The sequence below is a fragment of the Oratosquilla oratoria genome, chromosome 14 (assembly GCF_046742065.1).
Source record: "Oratosquilla oratoria isolate Oo_2021 chromosome 14, ASM4674206v1, whole genome shotgun sequence".
In the NCBI taxonomy this organism is placed as follows: Eukaryota; Metazoa; Arthropoda; class Malacostraca; order Stomatopoda; family Squillidae; genus Oratosquilla; species Oratosquilla oratoria.
This window is the reverse complement of record NC_134790.1, coordinates 4,566,755-4,579,254: the sequence shown is the minus strand read 5'-3', so window position 1 is coordinate 4,579,254 and position 12,500 is coordinate 4,566,755. Positions and strand designations below refer to the sequence as shown.

Sequence of the window (12,500 nt, the reverse complement as noted above, 5' to 3'; positions counted from 1 at the left end):
AAATGAGGAGCAGGAGGAAGAGGAGGAGGTGGTGGAGGAAGAGGAGGAGGTGGTGGAGGAGGAGGAGGAGGAGGAGGAGGAGCAGGAGGGGCAGGAGGGGCAGGAGGAGCAGGAGGAGAAGGAGAAGGAGGAGGAGGAGGAGGAGCAGGCGGAGAAGGAGGAGGAGGAGCAGCAGCAGGAGAAGGAGGAGGAAGAGCAGGAGGAGGAGTAATAGGAAGAGGAGGAGGAGGAGGAGGAGGAGGAGGAGGAGGAGGAGAAGAAGAAGAAAAAAGAGAAGAAAGAAAAACGCAAAAGAAAAAAAAGAAAAAAATCAGAAGCTAAGAAGAAAAAGATGAAAAAAAGTAAGAAAAAGACAACTAACAACACCAACAGCGATGTCAGAGACAGCTATTTTTTTTATTTATTTATTTATTCACCTATCTATCTATTCACTTATTCATTTTCGACCAAAGGAAAGAGATGGCATTGACGGTGACTGTCCGTCCAGCAGAAGGTACCAAGCGCAGGAGGACAGCCAGGCAACAGATGATTGATGGCAAACGCATAAAAAATGTTCCCGAGAAGGGACGGAAGAGTGACGTCACTGTAAGAAATAGTCGAAAAAATGTAACCAAAAATAAGCAAATAGGTAAATAACTAAGCATATAATGAATACAATAGATAAATCAATGTAAAACGAATGATAAAATGAATAAATAAATAAACAAGCAAACAAATGAATAATTAGATAAATAAAACAAACACACAGATTAATAAATAATCCAGTAAACAAAGAGATGCGTAAATGAATAAATTAAGTAAATAGATAAACAAATACATGAATAAATAATAAAAGAATAAATAGATAAGTGGGAAAGTAAATGTATAGATAATTTAGATTTATATACTTTACATCTACCAAATAACATCCTTCTAATTCATTTACTTTACCGACATTTTGTTCTTAGCAACATTTGACGATTTCACTCAGCAAAAGGTAGATCTGTGCACTAACACATCCTCCCACTCCATAATCCTTCGTCCTCCATTTCTCTCCCTCCACCTCTCACCACCTGACTTCTTCCCACGCTTCTACCCCCTCCTCCACCCCTCCCTCCCACCTGCCTACTCCACCCCTTCCATCCACTTCCTCCACCCATCCCACCCACCTCCTCTTCCACCCTCTGAACCCGGATTTTTTCCCTCGCGGCTTTACCCCCTCCTCCACCCCTCCTTCCCACCCGCCTACTCCACCCCTCCCATCCACTTCCTCCACCCATCCCACCCACCTCCTCTTCCACCCTCTGAACCCGAAATTTTTCCCTCGGGGCTTCTTCCACTCCTCAGCTTTTTAAGGTTTCAGAGTTTCGTTGTTGAAAGAGTGGGGGATCCGCCCAACCAGTAATCCAACGTCCCGGAATTCGAACAAAAGGTAGTAATCCGATGTCTCGGAATTCGAACAAAAGGCAGTAATCCGACGTCTCGGAATTCGAACAAAAGGCAGTAATCCGACGTCCCGAAATTCGAACAAAAGGCAGTAATCCGACGTCCCAGAATTCGAACAAAAGGCAGTAATCCGACGTCCCAGAATTCGAACAAAAGGCAGTAATCCGAGGTCCCGGAATTCGAACAAAAGGCAGTAATCCGACGTCCCGGAATTCGAACAAGAGGCAGTAATCTACGTCCCGGAATTCGAACAAAAGGCAGTAATCCGACGTTCCGGAATTCGAACAAAAGGCAGTAATCCGACGTCCCTGAATTCGGACAAAAGGCAGTTATCCGACGTCTCGGAATTTGAACAAAAGGCAGTAATCCGACGTCCCGGAATTCGAACAAAAGGCAGTAATCCGACGTCCCGGAATTCGAACAAAAGGCAGTAATCCGACGTCCAGGGAATTCGAACAAAAGGTAGTAATCCGACGTCTCGGAATTCGAACAAAAGGCAGTAATCCGAGGTCCCGGAATTCGAACAAAAGGTAGTAATCCGACGTCCCGGAATTCGAACAAAAGGCAGTAATCCGAGGTCCCGGAATTCGAACAAAAGGTAGTAATCCGACGTCCCGGAATTCGAACAAAAGGCAGTAATCCGACGTCCCGGAATTCGAACAAAAGGTAGCAATCCGACGTCCCGGAAATCGAACAAAAGGCAGTAATCCGACGTCCCGTAATTCGAACATAAGGCAGTAATACGACGTCCCGAAACTCGAACATAAGGAAGTAACCCGACGTCCCGGAATTCGAACAAAAGGTTCTTCAAAGCGAACGGCAATGTTGGAAACAATCCCTACAAAGCCTACAGAGTACAGGGAGCCCAAAGTTCATATAGCCAATAATGCACTATCATCAAGTAGGAATCCGAATGAAAAGATATTAAGTATTGCACCTTCCACATTTACCAAACCATGCAAGAATGATTAGCAAGGAGTTCATAATCTATGAAACTTAAAATCACTTGCTGTAATCCGGAAACCATATATTGCTGCAACAAGATAACAGGACTCTTAGCCTAAGTAGATTATAATATTACTAAGACTTTAACTATGAGAGAGAGCATAATGTAGGTAGCCTTGCGGGAGTTTATGTAACCTATGTACAAAGTCTACAAAACATATGAAGACTGCAAGATGCATATATATATGTATATATATATATATATATATATATATATATACATATATATATATATATTTATATATATATATATATATATATATATATATATACATATATATATATATTCAGAAGAAATCATTTGAACGCGTGATTCTAATTATGCAGAAAAGCCACTAGGAAAATGACAGGAAGGAGACCGAGCGCTTTCGTCAATTCAGACATTTTCAATGTCAAATGTCTGAATAGACGAAAGCGCTCGGTTTCCTGTGGTTGTTCAGCATATATATATATATATATATATATATATATATATATATATATATATATATATTATATATATATGTGTGTGTGTGTGTGTGTGTGTGTGTGTGTGTATGTGTGTGTGTGTGTGTGTGTGTGTGTGTGTGTGTGTGTGTGTGTGTAAGAATCCTTCCAGTAACTCGGAAACCACCAGAGGAGCCTCAGTTTATTAATTTACAAATCCTACATCGTTACATCATGAAAGGGAGCACATATCCCACGCGCCTTACAAAAAAATTACCTGACTTAACTAAAGAGTTTAGATGTTTCTACAAGAAGGAGTGTAAGCAGGTTATGTTGCCCACACAGTATCTATTTGGTAGAAAAAATATATATATCTTTGTAAAGCATGAAACCTAATTATCGTCTATAAATGAGCTTAGTCGACAGTATACGTCTTGTAAAGAGAACCTTATGTAGCCTCATTAAAAAGAATACAGTGTTTTCCAATAATTCATCACAATTATACATTCACGTGCACTGTTGGCATAATCGAAGGCGTGCTGTGAATTGTGGGCTTGAATCCCGCATTCCCAGCAGTGACGGTTACCTGTCCCCAACAGTCGAAGCGCATAATAGGGTAAAGGTGACAGCTTCGGCCACAGGTACGTGCATCCTGACGTAGGTTCCTCAACTATGCATCACGGATAGTATGTAGTTTGGATAGTCTGCCTATGTTCATCTTACATTTTAGAGGTTTTATTCTATTTAATGCCTGGCAAGAGGAAGGCAGAGGATAAAGTTTCTGAAAAGCGCCATAAACTACGTTGGAAGAAAGTGGAAAATGGCGGAGATGGTGAGTGAGGAGGAGGCTAGCGGAAGACTGGGGAATTTGGCGCTACACGATCCATGACGTCACATGAAGTCATTTCAGTAAGGTAATGCTTGGAAAGTTTGTCTAAAGGAAATCGCTAATACGGGTCTTGCATTTCAGGGGATTTGCTTTACCTAATGCCCGTATCGATTGGGTGGAATAGCTTTCAAAATATCGTAATACATTACAATATATTACATCAACGATCACATCATATATATTATATATTATATTATATTATATCATATCATAGTATACTATGTTATATTACTGGCTACCTCCGGTGTAAGGGGAAAAAGCCTTTGGTATATATATGTGTATGTATATATATATAATATATATATATATATATATATACATATATAATATATATATATATAAATATATGTATATCACATTATATATCATATCATATTACATTATATATTATATTTTGATATATTATACTATGCTGTGTTATATTACATTACAGTATACATTGCGACAATTTATATTAAGCTATATATCTGAAATAAGTTTCCATAGACAAAGCCCCATCGCGCATCATTTCATCTAAAAACACGATACACTATCCCTTGTCGAGGCTGCTTTGCAAAATGTTAGAACTGGTCATGATAGCATGCGAGAAAAAAAAAAAAAAAATCCACCCGCGGAGGAACTTCGAAAACCGGTTTCGTGTCTGGCCGCATCCGTGGAACGAAACTCGTCGCGTCTCGGCCGCGCCCGATTTCAAAATCGCCCGAGCTTTTCTTTCTCGTTCTGGCAACACAAATAAGACGTAATAGGTTGAGGTTCACCCCCCCCCCCCGGCGGGTTTTGGGGGAAGAAGGGCGAACAGGGAAAGGAACTTTTGAAAAACGGAAAAAAGAGATTCTTGTCGCGAACTTGGTAACATTTCTAGGTTCAGACACATTTATGGAGTGTTGTACCAACCCTCCTCCCTCCTCCTCCTCCCTCCTCCCTCTTCCTCCACCCTCCTCTCTTCTCCCTCCTCCTCCTCCTCCCTCCTCCCTCCTCCTCCCTCCTACTCACTTCTCCTCCCTTCTTCCTCCCTCCTCCTCCCTCCTCCTCCTCCCTCCTTCTCCCTCTTCTTCCCTTCTCCCTCCTCCTCCCTCCTCTCTTCTCCCTCTTTCCCCACCCTACTCCCTCCTCCCTCTTTATCCACCCTACTCCCTCCTCCTTCTTCCTCGCTCCTACCTCCTCCTCCCTCTTCTCTTCTCCCTCTTTCTCCACCCTCCTCTCTCCTCCCTTTTCCTCTCTCCTCCTTCCTCCTTCCTCCTCCCTCCTCCTACATCCTCCTCCCTCCTCCTACATCCTCCTCCCTCCTCCCTCCTCCCTACTCCTTCCTCTCTCCTCCGTGTTCCTCCACCCTTCAAAACTATCTTGTGTTTAATATTTCTTGTTCAGCTGACGGTTGAAATTGGGACGAAATAGTGTCTCTATCGACTCAGAGTATACCTCTTGTTCGAATTGGGCTGTCTTTAGACCACAACAAAACGTCTAAGCAGCCATGGTCAAGAAGTCCCCACAATGTATCACAAGTAAACATGAGAACCTCAACGATTGAACCAACTCCTGATGATGGAAGGTCCTCTACTATCCTGTTTCCATTCGCAACAATTGAACCTTCAATCGTTATGGGTATACTATTTCCCGTATCAACTCAAAATTATCTAAATGTTTGATACTGGCTCTCATCAGGATATTTAATTCTCAGGAGGCTATTCTTCTCAAAGAGAAGCTTCAATCTATCATCTCCTGAATTAGCATCTATGAGACATAATGAGTTTATTAAGATATTACGAACCGTATAAATCAAATGATGCGTAGTGTTCTAAGCAACGACGACATGACGTCACAATCTTTTGCATTTCACTTCTTAATAAAGATTTTATTGACCATTTTATTAACAACGTATCATTTAACATTTTATTTGAACCAACGGGTCACGGGTGGTCTAGTGAGTATACTAAAAGTGTCAAGTACAGCATTATATAAATGACATAAATGACGATATAAGGTGTCTGAAAATAGAAGTATTGACTAATCCTTTTCCTGTCTGAAAGGACATCGTTTAGGATTACATCTGAGCTGACAGCTGGCTATTCCATTTATCTTATCTTAAAGAAACCCATAAGAAGTAAAAGGTTGATATTTTTCCACCACATAGAAGGCTGGCTATCTCATAACCTTGGAATCATTCCCTCTTCATGGCGACATCATCTTTAGGCTTTTGTTTTGGCAAGTGCAAAAGGATTTCATTGAGCTAAAGAACTGCCTTGGGAAAGGGAACTTGATCAACTGTGGAAGAGGAAGAGGAGGAAGAGGAGGAAGAGGAAGATGAGCAAGAGGAACAAGAGGAGGAGGAAGAGGAGGAAGAGGAAGAAGAGGAAGATGAGCAAGAGGAACAAGAGGAGGAGGAGGAGGAGGAGGAGGAAGAGGAGGAAGAGGAGGAAGATGAGGAAGAGGAAGAGGAAGAAGAAGAAGAAGAAAAAGAAAAGAAAAAGAAATGATAAAAGTGATGATCATAGTGATGATGATGATAATGATGATAATGATAATGATGATGATGATGATGATGATGATGATGATGATGATGATGACGATGACGATGACGATGACGATGACGATGGTGATGACGATGGTGATGACGATGGTGATGACGATGGTGATGACGATGGTGATGATGATGATGATGATGATGATGATGATGATGATGATGATGATGATGATGATGATGATGATGATGATGATGATGATGATGATGATGATGATGATGATAAGTGGTGATAATGATAACAAAATTATACAGCCATTACATATCTATCCTACAAAACAAAAATCATGGCATCTTCCAGTGATAATGACAGTACCTTTCATCATCATCGTAATCATCATCATCAGCAGCAGCAGCAGCAGCAGCAGCACCACCACCACCACCACCACCACCACCACCAGCATCCTCATCATCATCATCGTTGGTATATGTATGTATGTATGTATGTATGTATGTATGTATGTATGTATGTATGCATGTATGTATGCATGTATGTATGCATGTATGTATGTATGTATGTATGCATCACCAACTAATCAATCAGTCAATAAAGAATAAACAGGTGTATGTTTTGAATGGGATATTTTCATACTCTGAATGCTGAAATATCATTTCCTTTTTCTTCTGGACGAAGAACAAGTGCTGAGTCATCGAAGCCACCGCCTCTATGACGTAAGCCGCTGTGATTAGTTACCGTGATTTCCTCAGCCAATAGCGTAGGACTGTAGCTCTTACGTCATCAGTCGTGGTCGCGGTGCTTAATGACATGATAATTCCAGTCTGTCTGGATGACAGCCGATTCCTCGACAAAGACAGACAGAAAGTATGTAACTTCAGTGAGCGTGGGAAAGTGTGTTCATTAAACCAATCGGTTACCATAACGTTAAACGACTCAATTCACCTTAGGGAGAGATTTGGTCCTATGAACTACTGAAATGATACTAATAATGCCTAAGTTTTACCTACATAAATTGGCTCTCAGCTAACACTTGATGAGTTTATTCGGCTTAGTCGGACCTTTGGTCTTCAATAGACTGGAGGCAAATTTTCCTTTTTTCAAATAAAAACGACCCGTAGAAAAACAAAGCAATAACCAAGGACCCCAAAAACAAAGAACAAGATGTGTCCGATACCATACACAGGACGTGCGGTGGAATATTCATGTACGAACAGAGTTTTCAGCACAAAATATCAACGATAAGAAAAAGACGAGTGAAAAAATATGGTCTAACATTATGCCCGCATTTAAGTCCCTTCTCCTTCTCCCTCTACCCCAGTGGTCACAATCATTCTCCCCCCCCGGGGGGTCCCAGCTCCTCTCCCCCCGGGTGTCCCGGCCCCTCTCCCCCTGTGGGTCCCGGCCCCTCTCCCTCCGGGGATCCCGGCCCCTCTCCCCCTGGAAGTCCCGGCCCCTCTCTCACTGGAGGTCCCGGCCCCTCTTCCCCCGTGGGTCCCGGCCCCTCAATCCCGAGAGTCTCGGCCCCTGTCCCCCGTAGGTCCCGGCCCCTCTCCCCCCTGGGGATCGGCCCCTCTCCCCTTGGAGGTCCCGGCTCCTATCCCCCCGTGGGTCCCGGCCCCTCTCCCCTTGGAGGTCCCGGCCCCTATCCCCCCGTGGGTCCCGGCCCCTCTCCCCTTGGAGGTCCCGGCCCCTATCCCCCCGTGGGTTCCGGCCCCTCTCCCCTTGGAGGTCCCGGCCCCTATCCCCCCGTGGGTTCCGGCCCCTCTCCCCTTGGAGGTCCCGGCCCCTATCCCCCCGTGGGTTCCGGCCCCTCTCCCCTTGGAGGTCCCGGCCCTATCCCCCCGTGGGTCCCGGCCCCTCTCCCCCCTCGGGGATCCCGGGCCCTCTCCCCCCGTGGGTCCCGGCCCCTCTTCCCCCGGGGGGTCCCGGCCCTTCTCTTTCCGGGGGTTCCGGCCGCTCTCCCCCGGGAGTCCCGGCTCCTCTCCCCCGTGGGTCCCGGCCCCTTTTCCCCGTGGGTCCCAGCCCTTCTCCTTCCGGGGGTCCCGGCCCCTCTCCCTCTGAGGGTCCCGGCCCCTCTCCCTCGGGAGTCCCGGCTCCTCTTCCCCCGGGATCCCGGTCCTTTTCCCCCCCGGGGGTCCGCCCACTCTTCCTCCAGGGTTCCCGGCCCCTCTTCCTCCGGGATTCCCGGCCTCTTTCCCCCCGGGGGTCCGGCCCCTTTCCCCCCAGGGGTCCGGCCCCTCTTCCTCCGGGGGTCCGACCCCTCTCCCCCTGGGGGTCCCGGCCCCTCTCCCCCTGGGGGGTCCCGGCCCTCTCCCCAAAGGAGTCCCAGCCTTTCTCCCAAAGGGGGTCCCGACCCCTCTCCCTTCGGGGGTCCCGGCCTTGTCCTTTCGTGCCGGGGCCATCCTTCCCCGGCCAGTACGTCCGCTGGCCCAATCCTGTCGTAAAACCTAAGAAGAGGCAAAGTCTGGTGTGTTGGACACAGGACGCGTTCGTCAACAGACAATGCCGCCGTCGAAACGTTTATTCAATATTGCAAACCTAGTTGGAAGCTTGCTGTCTGAGCGGGGTTAGGGCGTCGTTACTTGTGGTCGAAGGGATGGCGGTTCGAATCCTGCCACCGGCGAAGTTGAACCAAGGGCATAGTTCATTAGATTTCATGCTACAATGTCCTCTGTGGGGGGCACCATCCTAGCCTTCCGATTGGGGGGAGTTTGTGACGTTAAACCATATCATCAGCAGCAACCCTGATTGCCACCACCAACCAACCCGTTGTTTTGATAATTAGCAAACCCAATTTGTTGTGTAATTCTTTAAATCCTCTGATTAAATAACTATTTGAAATATCTATTTTCAGATGAACGTTTATATATACTGAATACATTGAGTTCTTTCTTAATCCATATCCATGTTTCTATTACGGTTAGACAGACACGTGTTTAAAGTGATGTGTGAACGTGTGAGCGGGGTATTTGGGGTTTAACTAACGTGTTCGACAACCCCGTTCGATGCCCCGTTCACACGTTCACACATCACGTGTCTGTCGAACCGCATTAGACCGTGTAAACTCCCTCTTACACTTAATCACCCTGGATATGATAATTCATTTCTTCATCAATGTCTGCGTTCTTTACAGCATCGTAACTCACTCGAGTCTATCTCTACTCTACTCAGCACGTCTATTTTTTATTGTATATTGATAAACTTATTTAATCTATTATCTCATTATCATTTCATCATTATTTGTAGAATTTTCCACTACCCAATCTATTCTATAGACCTTTATAATTCAATTTACTATATTCAGTTCAATAAGATTCATCAGGGAGTGAGCGTTCATTGTTTCCATGGCAACTAATAACCAATGAACAACGACTGATGCAACACTTTCGACGTGACGTCACAACTCTCAAGTTCGATTACAGGCAGACAAACGGACATTTACTAATACATAAGTGTCCTCATAAGTATTGGGATTAGATATTGATAATGGGATTAGATATTGGGATTAGATATTGATAATGATAATACCCTAATCGGCACATACTTACATGCAGAATAACAAATGCTTGGGAAATGTTACTCGTCCACGTGACACGGCCCAGTTGTCGTTATTCCCTACAGCCTAGTGTTATTTTTTGCATATGTATATGTACGAGTATATGTATATGTATATGTACGAGTATATGTATATGTATATGTACGAGTATATGTATGTGTAAATGTGTATGTACGAGTATATGTATGTTATATATATACGAGCATATGTATACATATATAGTTATATATATATATATATATATATATATATATATATATATATATATGTATATATGTGTGTGTGTGTGTGTGTGTGTGTGTGTGTGTGTGTGTGTGTGTGTGTGTGTGTGTGTGTGTGTGTGTGTGTGTGTGTGTGTGTGTGTGTGTGTGTGTGTGTGTGTGCGTGCACATACTCAAGTCGGTTTCACAAGAATAAGCCTAACTCACTTCGTCCTAACTCTCTGTACGTTTAAAACCTAAACAATGGTTAATTAAGCCTTAACAAGAACATAAGAATAAGGGAGACTAAAAGAGACCACATGGCCTACACTAGGTAGTTCCATGTCCATTACCACCTATCATTCCTATCCATAAGTGTCATTACCCCTTTATATTTTAACGTGTGTTAGCACAATCGTGAAAGAGATGGAATTACAAAAACAGAATTTACTCATATTGTCATGTGTAAACGAATGTAGTAGATAAGAAACTTTATACATCCCCAACAGGTATCCTAGGAAAAGCGATCGCTCACCTGTTAATATTCAAATCAAATTACAAGACCCTCCCAAATCCCATCGTTAACATACTTGATATATAATGTTCTGAATGAATTGTGTACCACAGTATGGCAAAGGTCAGTCTTAAACTGAACAAAGCGTCTAAGCGTTGAGCAGAAAAGAACAACAACTGCCATCAGGTGTGACAACATGTTGCAATGGGAGGTACTTGACCATACGAGTAGGCGTGGGTGGTGGGTGAACCTACCTGTTCTGCGTCTACGCGTGGGCTGGATCCGCGCAACCGTTTGCGCAAAGATGTCTTCCATCTCCCCTTCCACCGCATCGAAATCTTTCCCAAGTTCCATGATGTCGTCGTCGTTGTCGTCGTCCTCGGTGACCTCGTTGTTGTTGTTGTTGTTGTTGTCCCCCTGCCGCCTAGATCGTCCCTTGGGCACTTAAGTGTCCACTGTCTCACTTAAGTGTTTACTGTCCAGGCGAGCAAGTCTTTGGGGTGGGACGAGGCGTCGTGAGGATCTCCCCGTAGACGTCTTCCACCCGAAGATATCGTCTCACTCAAGCGAAGTTAGTTCTCGATAAGCCCCTCATGGTTTCAGCTGTGAGGGTGCGTTTGTGTACGAGGAAAGGGGGGGATTGAAACGACCACTAAGGCAAATGCCACCGGGTATAAAGGACCATTGTTTCAATGTCCTTCACTGCACAGCAGCATCGGCAACGCCACTGCCTCCCACGTGATAAGATCACAGACACGCATCACCACGTGATCAATCACAGATTCATGTAAACGAATCTCAGGTAATCACAGAAACTTATCACGGATAATATTTCTCACGGTAACATTTCACTAGAGTAATTATCACAGAAGAAGCAAACGATTAAAAAAGGTAAAAACATGCCACAATGACAATGACTAAAAAAAGAAAAAGAAAATATGCATTCAATCGACTTTGAAGTTTCTGTTGTAACGTTTTTTTCCAAACGTTACTCTGTTTTCTGGGATTCACATAAGAAAGATAAAACCTGAATGATTCTAAAAATGCTGAAGAATAAAACAAAAAAAACTTTATTTAGATAACAAAACAATAGACACCAAAATATATATAAATTTTATTACGAAACATAATTATATTAAATTTCATTTCTTTTTTTCGCACGATCGTGTGATATTATAATGTTTATTTTTTTTTTTTTAATGCTGTCTGTGTTGTGGTTAAGAAGAACACAAGCAAAACTGAAACTTCCTCTCATGTGGCCGACTTGTGGTCAGTGATACCGACCGCTTTTTCCCTCCACTTTTGCTACAATGACAAACCCTTCTTAGGTCACAAGGTCAAATTTGGAAATACACATATTTTCATTTTATGATTCTTGTTTTTATTTATCTATTCTTGTCAACTCCATATGATATTAGTCATCTTGGAAAAATCCCTAACCAGTAAAGAAATGAAACAAATACATAAAATAAAACAAGAAAAGATAAAATGGAATAAAACTTGGTGTATTTTTATGGTAATGGTGTTCGGCCTACGATTGCGGTTACTATGAGTAGGATCATCGAACCGAAAGACAGGGATTTCCGTACAAAACGATATAATACACATATACATACACACACATATATATATATATACATATATATATATATCCGGGGACGACAGTCGGAATTATTTGATCGACATCACCGTCACTGGTGATTCTATTCGGATTATATATACATATATATATATATATATATATATATATATATATATATATATATATATATATATATATATACATATAATTCCAAGCCAGTCGGAATTATTTGATCGACACACTGTCACTGTTGACTCCAATACGTGATCACCTTCTTGGCTACAAGGAGCGCAGCTCCCATAAAGAAACAACCAATATATATATATATAGATATATTTCAATATATATATATATATATATATATATGTATATATATATATGTATATATATATGTATATGTATATATATATGTATATATCCAATATG

The 12,500-nt window shown here is 43.0% G+C and overlaps 1 protein-coding gene across 9 annotated transcripts in view; it reads right to left on the bottom strand.

Annotated features, from left to right (window-relative positions):
- Positions 1-12,500, bottom strand: part of LOC143032713 (putative 3',5'-cyclic phosphodiesterase pde-5) — a 407,947-nt gene that overhangs the window by 319,223 nt on the left and 76,224 nt on the right. For 5 of the 9 annotated variants that reach the window (XM_076197614.1, XM_076197621.1, XM_076197613.1 and 2 more), the window contains exon 2: positions 10,747-11,538. The exons of 1 other annotated variant lie outside the window; for it this stretch is intronic. In XM_076197614.1, coding sequence (XP_076053729.1) covers positions 10,747-10,846 — 100 coding nt within the window. In that variant the 5' untranslated portion in view covers positions 10,847-11,538. The remainder of the gene's footprint in view (positions 1-10,746; positions 11,539-12,500) is intronic. 3 more of the 9 variants (XM_076197617.1, XM_076197618.1, XM_076197616.1) reach the window with 2 other exon arrangements.